Genomic DNA, 23,957 nt, shown 5'->3' on the forward strand with positions numbered 1-23,957 from the left:
ACTTGGATGGGGACCCATCCAAAGGGTGCCTTAAAACGCTGGGATGGTGGTGCTGGGATGGCGGTGTTCTGGGACGAGAATAAGGCATTTCCCAAAAGAGTTCAGCTGGAGGATGCGGGGAATGTGGCTCACGGCATTGCTCCTATGGGAAGGGAGGCATAGTCCCCCCTCCCATGCCAGGAAGGTCCCAGCAGCACTGGAATGCTCAGTCCCCCCCGGGGGCTTGCCGGGATGGCAAAGACGCCAAATTTCACTTACCGAGCGCCTGTGCGGATGCGAGGGAGGCAGCACGAAGGAGCTGTAAAACCGGAGCTGTCTGGGGCAAGGATCTGCGGGATGCCAACACAGCTGGAGCCTTTCACGTTATAAACATTTATTTATAGATGTACAATTGTATCATTAAGTCTAAATCGAGAGATACAGCCTCTGGGAGCGTCCGTTAGGATCTGCGCCTTCTCGCTCGTTATTATCCATGGGTATCTACTTGGGGAAAAAAAAAGAATAATCAGGAGGTTTTGGCGGGCAGGCTCTGGGCAAGGAATGCCGTTGTGCAAGACGTTCAGCACCTCCTGCGGAACGTGATTTTCGTTTAACCCCCTCCCCACGATCTCTCCATGCCGGTTAGCCTGTGCCTCTAAGAGCTATTTCCGAACGCCGTACTTGCACCCAATTCCTTCCAAAGGTGGAAGAATCACTTTAAAAAAAAAAAAAGAGAGAGGAAAAAAACCACCTTAAAATCAGGTCCAAGTCATGGTGGCTGTGGGATAATAAGGCTTGCAGTTTTTACAGGAGGGCTGATATTTTGCAAAATAAATAAACAGCTGAAGACGGAGCACGTGGATTCCTAACGACAAAGAAATAAAACCACCTTAACTCTCAACTCTTCCAGCCCCTGCCACCCAACCCGGGAGCCGCCGCGCTTTTGATTCATTCCCCCCGAGCGCGTCGGGGGACGGTTCATCACTGGCAACATCTTTAGACAAAAACTGAACTGCAGAGTACCAAAAAAAAAATCTAAAATAAAATCAAATCCAGTTTATTCCATAGAAGGTAGCTCCGCTCGTGCCGGCTGTGCTGGAAGGGATGGCTCCCAACCTCGAGTACCCTCCCACTGGTCCTGCCCGACGGCCAGCGAGCGAGAGACGCGCTGCAGAGCTCAGGCCGGGTCCGAGGAGCGACGGAGCGCACGCTCCCATCTCCCCCGGCACAACTTCTTTCAACAGAAGCAATGGAAAGCTCCGTTTCTTATGAATTAGCAGTATTTTACAGGTCTCCTCTAGGAAACGTTAGGGAGAGGGTGCCAAGGCCACGGCCACGTCACGAACGGGGGCTGCGGGTGGGTGAGGAACCCCCAGTGTAGGACACGCGCACAAAAAAAGCCCCAACAAAGGGAGACGGCTTGTGGAAAGCCCTCTTTACAGAACGAACGCCGCTCGCTGATTACGAGGCAAAATTAAAGCAGACGCTGCAAAAAACAGAAGTTACGTGCACAAATCAACCCGACGACTGATGAGCAAAAAAACCATCCAGGACAATCCTTCCCATCACCGAGGGCGACGCCGGGGCTCAGCTGACCCGCTGCAGCTTCTGCCAACGCTGCAAAACCACACCACAAATCCGGGCAGTTTCCCCGATTCCTTTGTCACCCCCGACAGATTTGGAATTTCTGCTATTAAAACCCGAGAGGCAGGTATCGACATCCCAAGCCACAGAGCACCGCTGTCCTCCAGAAAGCAAAATACAGCAACCTGCAAAGTGATTCTTGTTCTAGTGCATCAGGCAGGAAAGCGCTGTGCAGCGAGACACCCCGGGCAGAGGCTTCCCGCTTCCCTGTTCACCAAACCGGGCAGAAAACAAAATAATTTAATCATCCAACCCCTGCATAGTTTAAAAGTACAACGTATATACAGCTATAAATTAATTCTAAATAGATTATATTTTCTTTTTTTTTTTTTCTTTTTAAGAGTTTTCTTTCGTCACCAAACCGTCCCGATTTCTCTCTCTCCGTCGGCAGTGACCAGCGTGGTTGCGAAGGGTCTCCTCCTGCTTTGTGGCTTTTGCAGTTAGTGTTACGCTACGCTCTACGTGTCTGTTCTCGGGGTTGTGGGATCCCAGAAGCAACGAGACTGTGGCACGCTAGCAGTGTCGGAAGGGAAGGAGGAAGACGGGCAGCTTGATTTCCTGTCCTGATCGCTGCCTGAGACGCAGGTCGAACGGCAGAGACGGGCAGAGAGAAGAAAGAGGGCAGTTGTGCGTCGCTAATTCTCTGATTCCATTTTTAAGATAAGGTTTGATTCTTTTTAAATATCAAGTCTGTCACCTGGGCTCAGTGCACTTCACCAAAAGTCTTCAGGCATTTCAAGAGTCTGGGAACAAAAGCGGTAGCGGTGTCAGTCTCCGGACAATGGCACGTCACTGTACCCACCCCCCCTCTCCCTTCCTTTCTTTCCCCCCTCCCCGTCAGGTTACAGGTAGCAGCTTTTTCATTCACGCTATCCCAATCCGCAGCCGGCCCTCTGTCTAAGAGCGGCTCTTTTCAGACCACGGGTACGGAGAGGCAATTAAAGAAAAGCAGGTAATTAATGCCGGTCTGTTGTGCAAGAAGAGGCGCAGCTACTAAAACAAGAGAGCGGGCAGATGAAGATAAGAATGGCTCCAAAAACAGGATACACCCCCCAAAAAAAAAAAAAAAAAAGGCCAAACGTGACCCAGAGGATTTGCTTTAAGGGCCAAACTTTCAGACGCACTCCCTTTGCCAAGGAAAATAAAAGCCAAAGAAAAACTCCCCTGCTAAACCTCCTTACTCGTGTCTACAAATCAAGCAGCCAGATGTCCCAACGTCCCCAAGAAGTCTTTGCAAAGCCTAAATGGTGTCCGTACACCAACATTTGGTGCAAGCTTCACCTTCCATTTATTTTCTATAGAAACCCTGTTTTCAAATAATTCTGTGGTAGGAGGGACCTGTACGTTTTACAGCCATCCCAGCAGTATCTGGCAGATGAAACCAGCCCAGATAATTAAGCAGAAAAAGGACTTCAAACTCTGTGCCTTTTTTTTTTTTTTCCATTATTTTTGTGTAGTTCTCCCACAACCCAGCACACCTGGTCTCACGCGTGTGCTATCTGGGCTCGCCTTAATTCAAGCTCTCCAACCCACCGGTCTTCCGGACTCCCCCTCGGCTGTTTTCACTTTGATTCCCAGTTTAACGCAGTAAGTTACTTCTACAACCTGCTGTGAACTCTGGCCATTCGCTTTGTTCTCCTGGAGTGCCATGGGAAAGCAAAAGGGGGGAGGGCAAGGAACATCTGTTTGGTAGGAGTCTGTTCCCTGTCATCGTATTTCTTCAAGTGCCAGGGGACAACAGCTTTTTCAGCAAAAGAGACAATAAAGCAACCAAAAAAAAGCTTCACTAAAACGCGGCGGCTGGCTGCCATGGCCGCTGGAAAACGAGATCTCAGCTGCGTTGCCAGCGTGCCCGGGGCTTTTGCTCTGTTCCCAGAGACCCAACGGGGACAGCGCCAGAGAAAACAGGGAGCGTGGAGAGAGCCGAGGGTGCCAACATGCAAACTAAACAAAACCCATTTCCCAACGAACGAGCGCACGCTTGACGGAGGGGGGGGTGCTTCCCCCCCGTAACGTGTGTGCATCCAGAGGAGACTCGTGAAGATCTGTGTCTCCAAGAGAGATCTGTGTAGGAAAAGTAGGAAAAGCGCCATCGTGCCCTGCTCCGCTGCCGGGGGAAGTGTCGCCGGCTCGTACTTAGACTCCTGCTGAGCGGGCAGGTGGTGACTATCCGTGCAGAGAGGCTTGAACGTCTGACAGTCTGCTACAGCTGGGGGTGCCCATCTTCTGTGCTCGCTGGTACAGATCTGAGTCTCCAAAGTAGCGTGCCCGGTACAACAAGCCTTCCTCTGCGAAGGGAAAAGCTCAGCATTAGGAAGGCGACGCGGAAGCGGACCCACCCACCAGGCCACGTCCCACCAAGGGACTCTGCTGGGAACAGGAGGCACCTCAAGTTCTCCGAGGTGAGACGAAGCACAGGATGAAGCTGAGGAAATGCCCCGTGCCCTTTAGGACAGGATGGGCGTAACGTCTGCTGACAGCTCATCCATCCCAGGGAAAACCTTAGGAACCTGACGGGACCTGCCTTCAGTCCCAGGAGGCACATGAGGCAGCTTACACAAAGTTACCCTAGCAGCATGGGGAAGAAGAAACACAGAGGCAGCCTTCTAAGCAGGGATGGGATGTGGGACAGAGGACACCACGGGCAGCAGACTTTCAGACACAGTCCTCGAACAACTAAAATATTACACAGAGCTATGGGGGGGCCTCCTGAAAATGAGATGGCTGCAAGCTTCCCCTTCCAGTGGAAATCAGAGATATCCTATTGACACGGCAGAGAACTTCTGGGGCACAACTCCTGTCTGACCAGTTCTACAGCAGCATTAAAAAACGAAAAAAAAAAGCCCCATACACTGGACTTGTCACGAAGTCATAGATAGGAAAAAAAGCCAACAATATAGGAAACACACTCGCACCGTGTTAAAGCACAAATTTAGCATAACTCAGTCCCCAGTAAAAGACCTTTCCGAAGCTGACCTCGTGCAGCAGCCAAGACCCTCCGCTTCTGACCCCACGCTACTTACTCTGCTGCTTCTCTTTCCAGCAGTTATTTCGAAGGTTTGCTATATAGTCGTCCTCCACGCTCCTTTCCACGTTTTTCAGGTTCGTGCCCGTGTATTCATCTGCAAAGTTCTCGGATACATAGTAGACGACTTTCAAGTGCTCTGTCATTCTCCTGTGTGTGTGACCCACAGACCTAGTTCAGGGAGAAGAGTCAGAAGAGTGTAGGACACGCTTCAAGGGCAGAGCAAAAAGCTCCCAGCTCTTTTTAACGCACAGCTTGCCACGATACCAAACCGCTGAAAAACCTACATCACTCCTATGCATCCACAGACTTGAAGGTTTGGAAAGGAGAAGCATTTCTGGTGGAAACAAAACGCCAACACAGGGAGAGAAAACCTGCCAGGCCTCTAGCTAGGTGGGCAGAGCTCTGAACACAGACATAACTCTGAGGCAGATTGCCCAAGGCCTAAACCCACTTAAAATAAAGCGTTCATTAGAATTTTCAGCGCTAATTAAACCTCTCTGCAACTTCCTTGCTGACGACACCACCGTCTGTTTTTGCCGGCGAGCCCCAAGGATGGTTACGGAGCTCGGAGGCTGACGCTTGCGTGGTGCAGGGCAAGAGCAGCCCAGCGAGGCAGGACGGTGCCTGCGCAGAGGAGCAGGGCAGCGCCGAGATGAGGGCAGAGCTGTCACAGCTCCCCAGCAACGCCCTCCTGCCCTGGCTCCGCTCAGCAAGGCTGCCCATCGGTCGAACCCAGTCCCCTCTGCTAAGATGTCCGCTGACCCCAAGAGTGTCCGCTTCCTCTACGGCATCGCACGCTGCAACGAACAGAATCAGACCCGCTCTGTGCTCCAGCCTGCACCGACTAGCACACAAAGCACTTTCCAGAAGGAAATCCCTTCCTACCCTGCCCCCGTGGATTTGCACCTCAGACAGAGCCCTGTACTTATTTTCCCCAACGCTCCAGCAAACCTGGAGATACTCACTAGGGCGTGTTTGCAAGCTGTAACACAGGGCCTGTGCCCAAATGCTGGATTCATCAGGAACAGATCCATCTGGAGACGTGCCCAAAGTTTCCCATAATAAATACCAGCTGCCTGCTGCATTAAAAGCCAGCCTGATTCTTAAGCCAGGTATAAACATTAACTCATCCGGCTCGCCCTTCAGTCTGTTATCAGGGTTTACAGGAGTGATTCAAAGACTCCTGCACGTCCCATCGAGGTCCAGCACTCAGGGCCGAGTGGTGGGTAACCGGATAGACTGAACATGACCGAAAAGCTCTCTTGGTGTTTTTCGAGGCAAAGGCTAACACGTCTCTGGCAGTGCCTGCTGGCAGAGATGCAGCCTGGAAGCTCAGCTCACTATTTTACCTGTCGAGACAGAGCCCTAAGCTCTCCCAAAGTTCACATTCTCTTCCGTACAAAGATGAACTACCGAGGCTACGAAGCGCACGCTCAAAGGAGGAATATTTAACCTCGTGGAGCTTCAGCAGCACGCTCGAGCGTAAAACATGAAAATAAGGGCAGGACCTGGAGAGAGAAACCTGCCACCTGCAGTCAGACATGCAATCACGTCAGGCAAATTCGGTGAGGTGTTACAGAAGAGCAGGGTGGCACAGACAGGCCCACAACTAGACAGGTCTTTTGGCAGAAAGCTGATTTTTGAAAGAGATTTATGGAGTGACAAATGGTTCTTTAGGACTCTGCCTTTCTCAGTGACAGCTTCGCTATGGAGACATGGCATCAAAACCTCACCAGGTTCAAAAGCTTCTCGCCAGCTTGCTCACCGAATTCGGCGCAGCCAACTCCAGCTTCCTGCCAAAGGGCAGCCAAGCACAGCATTTCCCTTTACACCAGGCAGCAAAAGGGGCTGGGCTGCCTCCGCAAGCGAGCAGCACCGCCTGCCGGCACTGTGCGCCTTCCAATCCCGAGCTAATTCCATTTGAAGTGCCTCTGTCATTCAGGAAGGATGATGGAGGACTGGATCGTTTGCCGCTCTTGTCCAAATGTGAACTCGGAAATCGGTTTGCTCACTGCTACCCAAGCACACGGAGACAAGGACAGCACAGGGAATGGGGAAGCGAGCAGCAGAGAAACACCTGGGGCGAGGGGATGGCTTTCCTCTGACAGCGGACAAGGCTGGAAGCAAATCCCTGCCTGCTGAAAAGCTGCTCTCCACTGAACATCATCTCACCCCATAAACCACCAGGATAAACCAAACTGGTATACACATCTGATGCTTAATTTTCTAGTCCCAATATCAACTGTAGGAATCACATCTCAATACCCTTTCGCCTCTCAGAATCACCCTTAACTGTGCCCTCTTCCAAACCGCTCTATCTGCCAGTTCCAAGCACTAACATTCCAGCCTTTACCTTGGACTCGGAAGCTAAGCTGGGTTTTACAGTATTTAACATCATCAATGGCAAACGTTGCCACCTGTGGAGCTAAACTCGGCTATAGTCAAGTCTACTCTCTTTAAATACACATAAGGAACTTCCACTGAAAATACATTAAGCTTTTGTCAAGAATGATGCAAGCAGCCAGAAACGAAGCCTGGTTTCCCATTCTTTGTTGGCAATGCCAAGTGGGTAAGAATAAAGACTCATTTCATTTGTCAGCCAAGTGAGCAGGTCGGGGAATTTCCACAGGATCTAGAATGAAACGGCTTCGCTTTCGCATAGTAAATGTCTGGCCGTAGCTATTTCACGGCAAGATTAGAGTTCAAAAACGGGATTTCTCTAGGAGCGTCTTTTATTCCTTCTTCTCTTCCTCTCTTGCTTTGTAATAGGCCTAAACTGAGGCTTTCCTGAAAAAGAGATTGAGCTTTTGTTCTTCACACCCCAGTTTAACTCTACATCTCAATTCATTCTGCATATGGGATCTCGGTGCTGGGCTACAGTCTCTCAAAGTCATTTTGTCTGTCCCTTCCTAGGACAGACACACCCAGCTGTGGGTACGGGCTGCAGAACGTCCCTGGGAAAGAACATCCTCCCTTAGCAAGTGAGCACCCTCCAACCTTCCCCACACCGTCCATCTCAGGACCTGTCTGAGAACCGGGAGGCCTTCACTGATGTGGGAGACATCTGGCAGCAAGAGCAACGGTATGATGAGATAAGGCAAAAATAACCCCAAAACCCAAAACCCCCAACCAAAAAAAACCTAAGGGAAAACAGAGCCTAGATCCCTATCCCGCCAGGCCACCCTGCCCACCAGAACTCACCCCCCTCCCCAGCTGAGTACGTTTTAGAGTAACAGGTACTAACGGTCTCTGGCTCAAACTGTAGGGTGGGCTGGAGACCATCATCTGGCTGAGAGCAGACACAATGATGAGGATGAGGATAGGCATCAGCTGGACGAACAACCCAAGGCCACCCTGAAGGAACAGAAACACACAGTAGAGTTCCACCTATACACTTGTACGCAAGGACCTTATAGTATCCCTCTCCCTCCCTCCCAGTCCTAACACAGCCTCAATTCTCCTGCTTTTCACTGGCATTTGGCTTAGGAGGCACCCCAAAACAACTGGGGGGAACCCAGCAGCCCACAGTTCACCTCCATAAAGAGCAGCGTGACTCCAAAGGTCCAAACCCGCTGCTCATTCTATGGATGTGACAAAGGGCAGAGGGGACTGGCAGGGGGAGCCTTGCGAGTGAATTTCAAAAGCCTCATGCCTGTATTTTGTTTTTCTAGAGCGTACGTGGTTTCTGTCCTGCTTGTGCTAGTGAGCAGAACTGGTCTTATGGAAAGCCTTCTCCTCTCTTCGGTGTCAGATGAAAGTAATTCCCCCTCTACCTCACCTCCTGAGCTCCCTCCAGTTCTAGCAGAGCACACTTTCCCCTTCAAGTCTGAGAAAAAATATTCAGGAAATTCTTGTTTGTTTGTTTGTTTTTTAAATATACACAGTTGGCTATTCCCAGAAAATGGCAACCTTCAATACATAACCCTGGTCTCTTAAATAGCAAGCCTCTCATTCTCACTTCTCTAGACCAAAGGGCTTGGAGCGCTGGAGACATACTTTGATTTTCTGTGATGGGAAAACGTAAAAACAGCTCATGCTGTAAAGTGTCTTCCTTGGTTACTTAAGCATCACAGATTACAAACACCCCATCTTCAATACTGGAATAAAAGGGAGAATGAGTTCATGTTGGGAGGAGCCACAAGTTCCATGTTACCTGAAAAGTGGATTTATCTTTTGAAATTCTACAGAATTAAATCAGAAAGGAAATGTTTATTCTGTGGTAAAGACAGACACATTTTACTGGTGCAAACTTATTTCAAAGTGACACTGTTTCCAGACACACCAGCGTTCCTCCCACTGGATGACAGCTATGAGAGCCCCGGGAGAACAACCACCAGTAAATTAAACAGCAACTTGGTGTGAGCTCTGAAGTCAGCTCACTTCCCACGACTCCAGCTTTCTGTTCAGGGGGGTAGGAAACAAGCAGGACTGTTTCACAAGAGAGCCACACCAACTAGCTCGCGCTTCACGTATCGGAAAAACCTTCCGACTCCCACCCCCCGGCCTGTCCTCCACTTACATCACCCTGATGTTCTCGTCTGTCCTGCCTCTGATGGTAGGTGTATCGCATCCTGCCGTTGCTGTACACGTGAACGTTACCTACAGGCAAAAGAAAACTGTTACACAAACGTCAGAGTACGTGAGACGGTGCTGGCTGGCCAGGAACGAACCACAAAAGGTGGCCATGTTCCGTGTCAGCCTCACCGATAAAAACACAGTAGGAAAAAGTAGGCTGGGTGCTGACAACAGCAAATACAGGAATTTTAACTGTGAACATTGTCAGAATGGGCTTGATCTGCTTCTTTGGTTTGGGCCACGCTCAGCAAAGATATAAGGACATAGAGATTGTAAAGGAACCCATGCTGTGCTGACACTTAGATCTGGTCTGCTGTTTTCACAGCTCTCGGTCCAGCCTATGTCACGTAGCCAGCAGCATGCCAGCCCGTTCCGAGCTGGAAGAAGGACACCACACCTGCCCGGCTGGAGCTGGGATGTCTCAGCGAAATGGTGGTTTGACAGACGTGGGCTATTCCTGAGATGCCTGCAGATGTCCCAGTGCGCAAGGTGTCCATGGTTTTGGTCAGCAGGCCCCACAGCCGAAGCCCCTGACTCAAGCCGCTCCATCACAGTCTTGACAGAGATGGCTGTAGCTTTAGGATGAAGCGGATATGGGACTCCACAGGGGATTGACAGAAGAATTCATATCCAAAAAATTCTATTCATCACCTGAAGCCAACATTTACAAAACGAGCTACACAAGCCACAGCCAAAAAATGAGTATTCCTAATGTGGACTGAGCAGATATGTCTGAAGGTGAACTGGTGGTGGGCACAGAGATCCATCTAAAGGATTTTGTAGGATTATATGAAAATCCAGGTTAGAAGTGACCTCAGGAGGCCCAACCTCCTGCTCAACACAGGGTCAGGTATGTAGAGAGAGTATCTTGTCCAGGCCTCCTCACTTCTAACTGAATTTGCTTTAGGTCAAAACCAATTACAAAAAGAAAGAATTTTGGTAGTTTTTCCACCCTAAAGACAGAGCTCTTCTATGTCTTGTTTTAAATGTCAAAACTACAGCTGAAAAGGGAGACTGGCTGAGAGAGGAGTCCTGAATTCTCTCGGGACAGTGAGGAAAGGAAAAAAAAAAAAGACTGAGCTAAAATAGCAACCTGCTGGTTTTACTGGAGTAGTTTTACCTCTCTGGCAGGCAGCACACGACTGCTCCAAAAGGCTTTGAGATGACTTTGCAAGTGCCTGACGTTAGTGTGTTAATTCTTACACGCCAGATAGGAAAGAGCTACCAGAGTAGATCTTCTCAATTGAAACAAAAATATTTCTTTTTCCAAGTTGGTCTGCAGAGGTCAAATAAGCGCTGCCTCCACTGCCAGTCAAATATGACCAGGGCAAGTATCTTCTAAAATAACCTTATCCTTATATCAAAGCCGTGTCTTTTTGATCGGGACTGACCAAGTAAAGGAACAGGCAGTCGGTTCTTTCCTGCTACCCAAACCACAATCAGCACTGTGGATGGACAGGACACGGATTTCATTTTCAATTCAAGAGGTTTAAATTATGCTCTAGAAATAACACTTTCCTCTTTTTCATGGGACGCTGTGGAAAGAAGGAAGTGGACGCCTTCTTCAAAACAGGATTATTTTTACAACTAACCTTAAAAAAAGTCATTTTTCGTTCTAACGTTCAGCCCCACCTCGTAACCGTTAATGTTGCCAGCATGCACACAAACACCTGAAGTTGGGAAGAAGTCCAGCTCTGATGGTATTACCTGCTGGACGCTGAGCTCTCCAAGCACCCACCTGAACAATTTAGAAAACTCTAGGTGTTTGGGTCACGTGAGAAGGAGAACTCTCTCTCACCAAACCCAGCGATCCTTGCGTGGCCAAACAAATCACTACTGCACTGTTGCTTTGTCAAAAGGATCGGGTCCCATTCGAGAGATTAAGGTTTAACGTGCTTACTAGAAGGAAAACCACCACCAAAAAACATGTTGAAGAGGTCCTCGGGGGAGATGTCTGCCTCAAACCCGCGGTGGAAGTCCGAGTGACTGTGTCCGTGCCGAGCAGGGTTGAGTTTCTCGTCTCCAAACTGGTCGTATTGCTTCCTCTTCTCCGGGTTGCTCAACACCGCGTACGCGTTACCGATGGCTGAAATATTGACGAGGAGGAAGCAATTAGCTGCTTTCTTCTACAGACAATACATGTAGCCCCGCAAACCGCCAGAACTTGCCTTTCTCATTACACAAACGAGATTCTCAACTACCCACATCTTTTCAACAGGCTACTTCAGCGGCGCAGCACTAGTACCTGGCACGTTCCTCTGCCACACCAAAAGACTCAATGAAAAAGGGCTTAATTAATACAAATGAAGAAGTTATGACATGACTGGTATGAACTCGGTGCATGTCCCTAGAGAAACGGATGAAACTATGAATTGCAAAGGAAATGCTGGTAGTAGAGCAGCTACACGTTTCACTTAGTTAAACTGGTTATTTCTTTTGAACAACTAATGCCCAAATCCTTCAGCCGTAAGCAACTGTACAGGAAAATACAATTTTTTCTTGACAAATTTTATTTGAAAGTGGCATTAAGGGAATTCAATGCCCTAGCCTAAAACCAGCACTGTGAAAAATTTAAATACTGGCTAGATCACTGCAAGAGACTTTAAAATCTCTGATAAAAGCCAGTAGGGAAACGTTGGCTACAAGTTGGGTCTGTCGGCTATGAATTTCAAAATTTCCACATGCCAGAAGTGAGGAGCGTAATTACAAGGACTGTTAATGGTGCTTGTGATGGTGGATATGTGCTGGAGCTAAACCCCCATCAGTTCCCCAGGTCACTCTCCTTCCAGCCTCAGCACGTTTGAGCCTTTCTACCGGAGTGTCCACCTGCCACCCTCCTGTTTCTGTACTTCTCTCTTGACACACTGGATCTTACCACTTCCCCTCTGAACCAACCTACCCTAGAGCCTCCCCACGTGAGCGCAGAGCCTATTCTCTCTCCTCCCTGTGTCACAAGGAGGCAAAAATGTTCACGGCAGAAGTTGCCTGGTGTATAAAAGGCAGAGGCAGAAGTGGTAGAAAAGGGAGATACATGCCCTTTGGAGGAGATTTAACTCCAAGATTCAACGTTTTCCCAGTAGTCAGGTCAAGGTGTACGGTTTCTTCTTGGACTAGAGATTTGGAGCGTGGAGGATGTAATGTCAATACACTCGTTCTCCTTCTCAGTTATAATTAGTGCACGCCGGGCAAACATTTCTACAACCAGGCAAGGAAGCCGGACGACAAGGACTGACTCTCGGCATATTAGCTTGTTCTTTCAAACTGTGCAGTTAAGCCACAAAAAGCGAGCGGTTCAGGGTTTTGTTCGTCGTCTGACTTTCTGCTGACAAAGCCCAAGAAACGCCTCGTTCCAAATCAGGATTTTAGCTCCGAGTAGCCCGGTTCAACTCCTTCTCCAACGTCAGCCAAAGGCAGTGATGCAAATCTGCCAGAAGACAGACAGGCAGCCTACTGCAACTATGGACTGAAACAAGGTCTCAGGACAAGACACAGCACTTTATCAGCTGTCACCGGGAAGACGAATGCCAAGACTTCAGCTAATACATCAGTGTAGGAAAAAATTAACTAAAGTCCTCATAGCAGTGCACGTTTCCCCCTTCACCCTCTGGAACCAAACAGCTGGACTTCAGCGAGCCCTGCAAACTAGGAGCTCAGCTCGGGGGCTGAAGGACGGAGGAGCCGACGAGGCAACGCTTGGAGGAGAGATAACGTGAGAGTAGATAGCCCCGCAGTGGAGGATAAAGGGCACCTTGCCTAACGCGCGACTTCTGGCACGTAACTCTCGTCAAAGCCTTCGGCAAACATCATTATTTAAGATTACAGGTGAAGAAACCTGCCTTTCGCCACTTGGCAAGGACCGAAGGATACACTATCGCACGGCGGCCTACTGCACATGCGGCGTAGGCAGATGTCTGCAGATGCTCACTCTAATCTGGCCCCCGGACCAAACCAGGCTCTCCCAAGTCGCTGGGGGTCAGCTCGTTATTTGCTAACAGCAACACACTTATCGGTTACGGATTTAAGTCTTGAAAGACTTGAACAAACCTTACATAAGACTTTTACTGCTGAATTCATGTCTGCTCGGAGCTTACCCCAACACTCTATCAACACACTCACACCAGGCCAGCCTTGCTCCCTGCTCCAGCAGAAGTCTCATGCATTTCACTCCCAACATGGCCAGTATCAGACCACGCTGTTCAAGTGGATTAACACTGCACAACCAGTGCTGTACAACTGGCTTTGAGAAGTTCTGCGTTCAGCTCAATGATAATAATCAAACTTCCACACCTTACAAGGCAAAAATGGGGTTATATGTTCCAAGCAATAGCATTTCTCTTGGAAAATGACTCTGGTTTTAAGGCATCTTATTATTCAGCAAACATTTGTAGAGAGGCCCTGAGAATTGGGCTCTTTGCAGCAGAACTGAAGCTCCCGATGACCTTTTTTGAGTTCTGGCTGGGCTCAGTTGTACAGCTGGTGTGAATTCACCCTAGAAATTTCCACCTGGGGTTTCTATCCACCAATTCCATCTGCAGGGATGGGTCAGGTGCTGAGTGCTTGCTTAGAAGCCCAGAGGCTTCCTGGCTGTCTGAAATGCTCAATGAGTGGGAGTGTCTAAATACTAGCTCTGAAGAAGTTGAGGTTTCTGCCATTGGGCCTGCCCAGCAATGTTTCTCTCGAGGGGTTCGTGAACCCAACGGCTGCTTCTGGTGCTGCACAAGTTACTGGGTCTCTACTGGATCTGTCAGTAGACGAGGTGCCCCCCAGCACCTGTCTCGTGCTGGATGGCTGCAGGATTTGGAACTTCTCCCTGCTAGGTGAACGCTCCTGCATCTCTCCAAAAAAGAGGACAGTTAACATCCTGAGAGATTTTCCTCCTGAGCAGCGTGGCAGGAGGCTGGAGCAACACACAGGAAGGGCTGCTAGGAGAAAGAGAAAGGCGGCTTCTCCTTGTCCGACTAGCAGAGGTGAATCCTACCTGTGCCAACCTATGTTTATTATTTTAAGCTTACACTTTGTTCATCATACAACCCGCTCAGAAGAGAGACAACTTTACAAAGAAGAGCTTTATTTCACCCTCCCTGACCGGTGAGGTTGTTTTTAAGAGTGCTTGTAGCCCAACTCAGCACCACTGCCTGATAGTCAAGGGCAAATCACAAAGCTGGAGATGTTCTTTACCTTTAAATGCCTCCGTAGCCCCTGGTGCGTGGTTCTTATCTGGGTGAAACTTCAGTGCAAGTTTCCGGTAAGCCTTCTTCAGGTCCTCATCAGAAGCTTCTCTGTTTACTCCCAGAATTTCATAGTAATCTTTGCATTGCTTTACCCTGCCAGTAGAGAGGGGGGAAAACACGCACAGTTAGTTTCATCTGTGAAAACCACTTTGCATTGACTACGTCAGCTCCGCAACATCTCGCACATCGTGGTTTCGGTCGATGGTGTTCAGTGAACTCTGGTTTACTCAGCTCCAATTCCTCAGAGGGTGACCCAATTTTTTTCACCGACTCATTCCCGCTGCGCCTGCATTGCTAGCACACAAACACTCCCACAGAACAAGTCAAGCCAGTAGAGGTAGAAGGGCCTCTCCTCGGGCAATGATATCGCCCGCAAAGGAACGTGATGGGCACGTAAGCTTCAGACTCGTCATGCTCACGTTTTGGAGGCTGCTTGGGAGGGCCTACAATGGCAGGCCAGGATCTGAAGGATAGCTGGGCTATTGGCTTTTTCCCCCCCCCTCTCCTCAGAGTCAGTTAATTCACAAACCTAAAAATAACATCAGCTGAACTCTAGAGGAAGAGAGAGAGAGAGAGAGAGAGAGCTGCCCAGGCCTGCGTGCGAAACCCAGTTCATTCTGGGCTGTTGTGGTTTAACCAGGACATGGGTACACTCACAGCCCAGCAATGGTTTCTCCTTCTCACATGACTTTGATGAAACAGCATAAAGCAGGCTGAGTTTTTGGAGAACTGGATGATGTAACAAGCATCTCCCTAAGTCCATTAGCCAGAGCAGTTCTTGCGCAATTCAGACCACGCTCATAACCTTAAACAAAGTTTACCGAGTGACTGTGCCTGCAGTTCAGTCCTTCAACTTCCAGTATTTGGAAATGGTAGAAAGGAATAAAGAGCTTGAAACAGGGTTTGGAAAACAGGTAACTGGACAAACATGTCCTGGGACTTTCCAGCAGGAGCTTTAGAAGTGTCGTGCTAACAGAGCAGAGAGTCCTGCGGTGGATTTCTACTTTATCAAGCTCTAAGAGAGACCATGAGCAGAACATCACCAGGAGAGAGGAAGAAGGATATGCCCCATCTCTTGCTACTAAACCCAAGCTCAGAGCAGGAAGGGCTGCCCACCACAAGCTACGAGCCATGAATTCCACCTACGGGACCTTGGGAGCACACGGGATTTTTCACAGCATTACTGAATAACACTAAAGCAAACATTAATGTCAAGCGCGTGAGACGAACGTACTCAAAACGTCTCTTTGGACCTCAGCCAGGAAGATGTTCACGTGCCTACAGTTCCAGCGCCTCTGCATGCCTTTGGGGGAAAAATCTCATCCCTCGTAGAGCCAACCCCGCCGCCCCCCGGGGCTGCTGTAGCTATAAATCCTCCTAGGTATGCTTTTCACACCCAGCCAGTCAGAAACCACTCAATAAAGCTAGAATCTTTCAAAACACTGTGGAAAACAGACTGGTATGGCATGACAAACTCAAACTGTGAGCTGCAGCCACAGGGAGCTGTGCACGCACCTCTTCACTGCATCCACCTGGTCCTGAGTGTAGCCCTTGGGAGCCTCCCCACCAGCCTCTCCGTTGGCCGATGGGAAGTCTCCGCTCATTTTCTTGAACTGGGGGTTTGTGGACTCTCTGGATTGGGACTGGCCATTGGCCGATTGCTTGTTCTTGTTGAGTGATTCAAGTAGATCTGAAATGAGAGGAAAAAAAACAAAAAGAAAAAAACCCACGAAGTTAAGAGACTGCCAAGCTGAATCTGCCCTTCCAGCTCTCCCACAAAGAGACCCCTCCTCATCTCTGGCACTGCTCTAAGACCCCCCACCCTTCGTCAGAAAGACCCTTGCCTTTTCACCTGAAGAACCCTTGAGCTCCTGCTGCTTCTTGCCCAGATGCGAAGGCTACTGCTGAAGATATCGCTTGCTTCTCCCATCGCACACAACCTCCACCAAAACCCCAGGCCCACGCAGCCGGACAGCCTGGGAGCCACAGTGGATCACCAAAGCGGTGCATCCATGTCTTCTCTTTTCCACCCCCACCCCCCCGGCATCTCTCCTTAACAGCGACGCGTTTCCATGTTTGCTCCCTAGCATATTATGAAGCTTGTTATTCTTCTTCGTCTCCTGCCTCTGAGAGTCTACTGTGCTGGGTGAATTATGTGACAAGGCTCTATCTTTAGAATGCTTAGACAATAATGCCATGGGATGCCAGTGAAACAGGGACACTCCCCTTCCGGGGACTGCGGCACCGACGGCTGGCAGCACGACGGGACCCGTAACGCACGAATCAGAAGGGTGCCCTGTCCTCTTGCGCTGTCTTACCTACGCATTCGGCGCGCGCAGAAGAGGCTGTGAAGCCCACCTTCGCTCAGTTATCAAACACGAATCGCGTTAATTCAGCTTCCCTTTTCTTAACTGGGGTGCACAACGTATTGGGTAAACTGCCGCAGACTATCGCCTCCTCCTCGGCAAGGCTCAGGCACCATCCTCCATCCTTTTCAGCCAGGAGGGGACAAACATTCAGGCCTGACCTAACCGCACAGGTGACAACACTGTGAAACCAAATGAGACCCCCCCCGAGCACAGAAGTATCTTTCCACAGCACGCATTTCTCTGGCAGCTGGAGAGCACCACATTTTTAAACCATTTTTGTCTTTTTTTAACCAAATATCAGAAGAAGGGAGATTGGATATAAGGAAGAAATTTTTCACTCAGAGGGTGGTGAGGCACTGGAACAGGTTGCCCAGAGAAGTTGTGGCTGCCTCATCCCTGGAAGTGTTCAAGGCCAGGTTGGATGAGGCTTTGGGCAACCTGGTGTAGTGGAGGATGTCCCTGTCCATGGCAGGGGGGTTGGAACTAGATGATCTTTGAGGTCCCTTCCAACCCAAACCATTCTATGATTCTATGCCTGTAGCTTCTGAAGTTTATATATTGCATCCCTGTTCCAAAGAACAGGCGCACATAACACGATTAGATCCAGACGACGTTATTTACAAAGGCATCAGAAACTTGACGAGCCTGCAGTCTTTTATCCAGAGCCTAGAACCCAGAAGAACGTTTCATCTCCTCCTGCAGATTGCACGTTACAGACCTTGCACTATGGGGGTATCACATTCTTTATGCAAGCGCAAACAACGCTTGCAGGCCAAGAGCAGAGCCGAGATATCCTATCTGCCCCGCGGAGCTCGTAGGGGCAAGAAAAAACCGCTCGGTAATCCAACAGCCAATACAGGCAACTGTTACGGGACAAAGGATGAAGACGACAGCGGGCGAACGAGCAGTAACTCACTGGATGAGCTTCTGAGCTTGCGGCTTTCACAGATTTCAGCTTTCAGAAAAATAAATCCTTCCCTCACTCATATTTACGCCACAAGAGCGTTCAGAAAATTACAGTCTTTGCTTTTGTTCCTTCCAAACCTGGGGTAATGCGCCAGGCGCTTTTAAACCTCCTCTCGCGAGGCCGTCCCTCCACCCACCCCACTCTTGCTGTTTCCAGCTCGGTTCCCTACAGCTTGCCAAGACATTTTTGGTAGCGTAGTTCCCAAAACCAACCACAGAAGCCCACGTATGGCCGCAGCTCAGTCCTGTTTTGCTCTGCAGCCCCAGTTCTATTGTTTCTGCATCCCAGAGCCACGCTGGTCCTCTCTGCAGTCACAGCACCGGACAAATTCACAAGCTACTGAAGCAGAGACTGCTGGATTAGTTTTCAGTTCTGCCAACTCAGCTCCCCACCAAGCACGTGCTATGGATCAGTTTTCCTGGCTTATTAGCCAACATTTGCTCAACTTCTGTGAATTTTTCCAAAACTTCCACTTAAAGGCGACCAGTAGGGCTTTGTCTATACCAGCGTACCCGGCTGCATTTAGGCAGGAGAAGACTTTTGCTGAAATCTCCTTGCAAAACCCTTTGCTGATCCTGTGACGACACCTGTAGGACCCAGCAGGGTCAGAGTCTGAAGCGCCGGCTGTGCAAGGTCCACGTCGCTGATTGTTGCTAAACCCAATGTAACTCATGAGAAAGAAAGGAGATTTCCCGGGGAGAAACAAGAACTACGTAAAGATGCAATGACTGTGGTGTAATTGTGGGATCTTTGGCAACGTTTCCCAACTACAGACCCAAAGTGCATGAGTGCGCAACCAGCAGCACATCAAGCAAAGTGTCCTCGGACAGCAGCTCAGACTTGGAACTTGTACCAGCAGCATCGCTGGGTCTGGCCACAAATCAGCACACTGTATTCGACATTAACCTGCCCCACTGACCCCCTTTCCTCTCCTGTGCTCCGGTTCTCTACCAGTACGTATCCCATCTTTTATTCTGGGCATTCCAGGCCACGGGATTAGGGCAAAACATGACTGCTTTACGTTGCAAACTGGTGCTTGCTGTCATCCACATCTGTTTCTCTGGTGCACGCCCTAGCAGAGCCCATCAGGAAGAGCGATCCCTGTCAGAGCGGGCCTTTCTGTGTGCTATGCCACGCTTTTTCCTCTAAACGTCACTTTTCCTCCCCAGTAATTTCACAAAAGTGTAAACTCTGAATGGGAAGGAAGACCACACCACATGTACAACAGGCTGATATGCTGTGTTTGAGGGAAGGGGAAGAGGCTTCATGCAACCAAAGAGATGATTACATGAAGCCTTGGGTGCTCTGCAGGACAGTCAAGCTGCAAAACACAGCTGAAGAATCAAAACTCAGATAAGGTCTGTCAAAGTAAAAAAAAATGGAAAAAACAAAACAAAACAAAACAAAACCAATGCTTTGCATAAATTTCTGCAACGTAAGAACACATGGAGAAAGAAACCACTTCCCGGTTGCTTTTCTGGCACATCAGTTATGTACACCATAAAGCTCCCAGGAAAGGAAGGATGGTTTGAGGATCGTTTTTCAAAACCCATAAAACCGGCAGAAAAGCCTCCGAGAAGGAAGATCGTTTTCCAAGCGTGCCGAGAGGAACCGTGCCGGCTCTACTGTGCTAACCAACGGGGGCGCACAAAACGGGAAGCGACCCTTCCCGAGTGGAATGCCCAGGGAAAACAAGCGAGCTCCAACGAGGTCTGTTCCACCGCGTGAAGCCGCTGCCCGCCGCTCCCGGGGGCTGAGGTGCTGCCGGGACCGAGGCCTCGCAGCCCGCTGGCTCCTCTCCCGGCGCCCCCATTCCCGCCCTCCTCCCTGAGGAGACACCCGCGGGCCGCCAACCGGGCGGGGAGGCGCACGCCGCCGGTAACAGCTCACAGCCAGCAAACAGCAGCCCCGGGGGGGGGACACCGTCCCCGCCGGGACCCTGCCGGCCGCCCGCCCGTCAGAGAGACCGAACTCGCGTTCCCGGCATGCCCCGCGCCGCGCCCCCACACACACCCCCCCCCCCGCCGGGCGCACTGCGCAGGCGCGGTGCGGGTGAGAGGTCAGGCGCGGCGGCGGCGGCGCAGGCCCCGCTCCCCCGGTAACACCCCCCCGCCTCCCCCCCCCTTCCCCCCCCGCCGCCGCGCCCCGCCCCGCCGCTCACCGCGGACCCGCGCCGAGGGGTAGAGGCGCTGCGCCTTCTCCAGGAAGCGGCGCGCCTTGTCGGGCTGGTTGGCCTTCTCGGCTGCCAGCGCGATGCCGATGCACCGCTCCGCCTCGTCCCTGTTCGACTCCATGGCGGCGGCGGCGACCGGGCAGGCGGGCGGGGGGGGGGAAGGGGGCGGGGCCGCGCGCGCCCTGATGGCGTCACGCGCGCCCCGCCCTCGCGCGCGGCGGGGCGGGGCCACGGGCGCGCCCCCCCCCCCCCCCCCCCCGTCCCGGTGCCACCGCGCAGGGGAAGCGGGTGGCTCCGTTCTCCCCCGCTGAGTGCGGGGAAAAGCCCTCCCGGCACATCCCGGTCCTGGAAAAGCAGCGAGCTGCTGCTGGAAGAGAAACCCACCCCCCCGCCCCCGGAGCCGGTGGCGGGAGACAGGGGTGCCCGTCCCGGCAAACGGAGGGCGGTACGCCCCCTCCGGAGCCTGGGAGGGTTTCCTTCCCCTCCCAGCGCTGCCTCGGTGCCACAAACCCCCGAATTCAGGAGTGTCCGGGGAAGGGTGGCAAAAGGGCAATGCCCAGCGCATCCCAGTTGGGAAGGGGAAGGCTAAACCCCCTTTCCAGGACTTTCGTCAGATAAAACTTATTTTAAGAAAGTTTCCTGCCTTTTAAACAGCTCCTTGCACCAGGGACGGGGCTGAAGGGAGTGGATACTCACAGGAGAGCAGCACTAACGAGGGATAAGGGGGGGGTGGTGCTCTGCAATTAAGACTTGCCATGCATGGACCTCAGCTTCCACAGCAGAGGCTCTTTGATAGATTCAGTCCTACCAACAAAGCCAATAGGCTTCGTTTTGTTCCAAAAGAGAGAATTTCAAGAGGGGCGATGGTTCCACAGAGGCTCCACAGGTACCCACGGGGAGCAGGCAGGAGAGGCAGCAAGAACAATCATCCCTGGGGGCAGGATGGGCAAAACCTTCACCCCAGCATCCTCCCTGCTTCACCTGGCACAGGGACCAACACCTGAACCGAGCGAGCTACCAGGGGGCAAACTACAGGAGAGGAAGGAGATGACATGTAGATGGAATGATCCCCAATAGCAGGATCGATATCTCAGTATGAAAGTATTCTAGAAGTGTTTTTTATCCCCTTAAGGACAGCCCAGAGCGTGTGGGTGTCCTTTAAACACCCACAGAGAGTGCTCCTCTCCAGCTGTGGCGGATCCACTTATGGGGCCAACCCAAACTGGAGTGCTTGCCTGGGGCTGGCTGGCAACGCAGGACAGCGAACACGGCAGCTCCGGCCTTTCCCACGCTGACTTCTGCACTTTGTCATTCCAGCTCTGGAAAAGTCATCGTGGTTTTTTTTTTCTTCTCCCCCTTCCAAAACGCCCCCGTCTCTGGTGACTCGCCACCAAACTTGGGTGAAGACCCAGCGAAAAGCTGACTGGCAAAAAATCGAAAGAGATGAACCACGAGCCATGTTGTTGCGAGCAACATCTTTACAGGACACTTTACAGAGAGGACATCACTCAGCTAATAACATCTTTCAGCCCGTTCCCGTTACAGAACAGCAATTCCCTACGGAGAGGGCTCCCCATTAAAAAAAATAATTAGAGACCTCCTGCAGCAGGTTGCTTATGCAAGGCAGGACAGGTGGGAGAGTGAGTTGCTCTGCTACTTTTAACTGCTCTTACACCAGAGGCAGCAGCTCGGCTCAAGCAGCCCCTCTGTGGGCACACTCATCCCCTCTCCAACCCCTGACAATCTGCAGAAGCACGGAGCATTTGGCTGACCGTAATCCTGGACTGCTCTCACCGATGCCGGCCTTTTCTCCTAGGTCCCACTGGCAGGATTTATCCAGGAATCTCACAGCTTCTTTCTTAGGAGCAATCTAAAAATTAAAATAAACCCCGTAACATTTGGTAATAACTTTAAATGAAGGTGATTTGGGGGCAGCCCCACCAGCTTGCTCGACGCCCAGCTCTGCAGGCAGGGTGCATCACGAAGCAGAGGTGGCAGCAGTAAGAAAAGTCCTTTTCTTTTTCCTGAGAGAGAAGAATCTTAAGGGGCCAGCGGCAAGCGGAAGCTGCAAATACAACAGGCGCCGATTTCTAACTCGGATTTACAAAAAATCTCCTCTTAGGAACAGTCTGGGCTCACCAGAGCCTGGTGCCACCTCACAGGTCTCCGCGGCAGCGGTGCTTGCCCGCAGATGGCAGTGGCAGGGCTGCGACGGGGAAGCCGGGCGCTCCTCCCCGACCCCACGCTACTGCTTGGGCATGGTGAAGTCCCACGCCGTCTCCTGGGCGCATTTCCACATCGCCCGCATGAGTCGCGTGAAGCCCATGTCCTTGGGCTTCTCCAAGCCTCTCATCAGGCGCTGCTTCATTATGGCAACAAACTCCTTGTTGCTCAGCTCGCCGTTCCCTGCGAGAAGCAGAAAATGCGTTAGAAATACTAAAACCCACCGACGACCAGCTCCCCACCCGCGCTGACTTTAGAGGGCAGCAGCCACAAGCTTCATTTCTTGCAGAGACTGAAATCACGTTTGGCTTTGAGCTCCCAAAAATATCCTGCCGAGCAAGGGGTCGTTGAGCCACGGCATTTAAATCCCAACCCTACGGATGCTGCCCCTGCTTAGTCTTGCAGGGCCTGAAGTGCTGGGGCTTGAAGAGAGGGAAAAAAAAATGCAAAGCAAATTCACTGTTTGAAGTGATTTAGGAAATTACAAGAGCGCAGGGTAACGGAGCACAGATTTTTCTTAATGGAGAAGACGGGAAAATTATTAAAGTAATCTAGGAAGGTTATTGAGAATTATGTCAATTTACGTTAAAAATAAGACTACAGTAAATTGGGGCAAATTTTATTCCCAAATTGCTTAACAACCCATAAATTAAAAACTCTGGGATTTTTATTTAGGGCGCTGGTTGATTGGAGGGGACAGCAGCAAGACACGGCGTGACCCGACAGCCTGGCGCCCGTCTGCCGAGGGGCTGACGCCTTCTGCCATGAATCTGCACCTATCCCGTCGCCCGGAGACTCCTCTGGCAACCACGGTCTTTCTCCAAAAAAGTTTGCTATCAAAAATATTTAGCAGATTCTCCTATGAGAGGATGGAAACGGAGAATATTTGGCTACACTTTGGTTCACTCTGATCTCTGGCCTGACCATCTGGCTTGAGGATGGTATTAGAAAGTGGCACTGAAGCACAGAATAAAATAAAACAAGAGATGCAACCTTAGACAGGTGCAAAAAAACAGGTGGGCCTGAAGCCAAGAGGGACACAGGAATAAAATAATTAAAGAGATGTTTTAAATGTTCGCATTTATATCAGAAAGCAAACAACTGTTTATGCAATACCGCTGCCGCTCAGAGCTGCCAGATCCCAGTGACTGTGCTGGAGAAGCAGGGTGCCAGCAAGGTCTCTCTGGTTTTGGCTTGACAGTTTTGGGCAAACGCAGGATTTTGCTACTTTCCAAGTCTGAATTGCTGCCACCGTTCCCTGGTGGCAAAGATTCCACTAATGCTCATTAAATCAACCCGAGACTGCTTCAGTGTAGCAACAAGCTACCCCAAAGCGCTCGCATCCTCTGTGGGCCAGCAAAGCACCCAGCTTCCCAGCAGAGCACAGAGCTGCCATTAATTAATTAAGCTGATATTTGGCCAGGACTTTGGAGATTACAAAGTACCAGATAGGCTCATTTCTAACCCTGCTCATTTTGTTAAACAAAATAAAAGAGTTTTTTGGAAGGGGGTGTGTTGGGAAGCTGCGTAGCACGCCGTGCATGCCAAACACTTGCATCCAGTGCTTTTTGCAACGCGTAGTGCTTTGAGATCAACATCTCAGGAGCTGGGTACCGTCAGATACCCCTCCTAGAAGAGCAGCAGCATCAGTACAGACCCATGGCCAAAGAGCAGACGGTAGCACGGCAAGAAGAGCCAAGACCATGGCAAGCTTTCATGGCTGGCTTTTCTTTCCCTGAATTTCTTCCCCCCCATCCCCAAGATTGAC

The 23,957-nt window shown here is 50.7% G+C and overlaps 2 protein-coding genes across 4 annotated transcripts in view; both read right to left on the reverse strand.

Moving 5' to 3' along the window:
- Positions 1-362: 362 nt before the first annotated feature.
- Positions 363-20,090, reverse strand: DNAJB12 (DnaJ heat shock protein family (Hsp40) member B12). Its single transcript, XM_086616509.1, has 9 exons — positions 19,955-20,090; positions 15,973-16,147; positions 14,405-14,550; positions 11,127-11,312; positions 9,171-9,250; positions 7,896-8,005; positions 4,647-4,819; positions 3,760-3,911; positions 363-2,366 (listed from the first exon to the last, which is right to left on the reverse strand). The coding sequence occupies exons 1-8, from the start codon at positions 20,085-20,087 to the stop codon at positions 3,790-3,792; spliced, it is 1,125 nt and encodes a 374-aa protein (XP_086472635.1). The 5' UTR covers positions 20,088-20,090; the 3' UTR covers positions 363-2,366; positions 3,760-3,789.
- A 1,348-nt stretch (positions 20,091-21,438) lies between these two features.
- The window catches only part of MICU1 (mitochondrial calcium uptake 1), a 107,497-nt gene continuing 104,978 nt past the window's right edge, over positions 21,439-23,957 (reverse strand). For all 3 annotated transcript variants that reach the window (XM_086616502.1, XM_086616500.1, XM_086616501.1), the window contains one exon: positions 21,439-22,372. In XM_086616502.1, the coding sequence (XP_086472628.1) occupies positions 22,212-22,372 (161 nt within the window). In that variant the 3' untranslated portion in view covers positions 21,439-22,211. The remainder of the gene's footprint in view (positions 22,373-23,957) is intronic.

The sequence above is a fragment of the Tauraco erythrolophus genome, chromosome 9, assembly GCF_009769465.1.
Source record: "Tauraco erythrolophus isolate bTauEry1 chromosome 9, bTauEry1.pri, whole genome shotgun sequence".
NCBI lineage: Eukaryota > Metazoa > Chordata > Aves > Musophagiformes > Musophagidae > Tauraco > Tauraco erythrolophus.

What these genes read in the sequence shown, in the direction of transcription:
- DNAJB12 (XM_086616509.1), bottom strand. Translation starts at nt 20,087, where the DNA reads ATGGAGTCGAACAGGGACGAGGCGGAGCGGTGCATCGGCATCGCGCTG. An exon ending in GGCTACGGAGGCATTTAAAG is followed by an intron (nt 11,313 to 14,404) that starts GTAAAGAACATC and finishes TCAATATTTCAG; the next exon opens with CCATCGGTAACGCGTACGCG. An exon ending in CTGGAAAGAGAAGCAGCAGA is followed by an intron (nt 3,912 to 4,646) that starts GTAAGTAGCGTG and finishes TTCCCTTCGCAG; the next exon opens with AGGAAGGCTTGTTGTACCGG.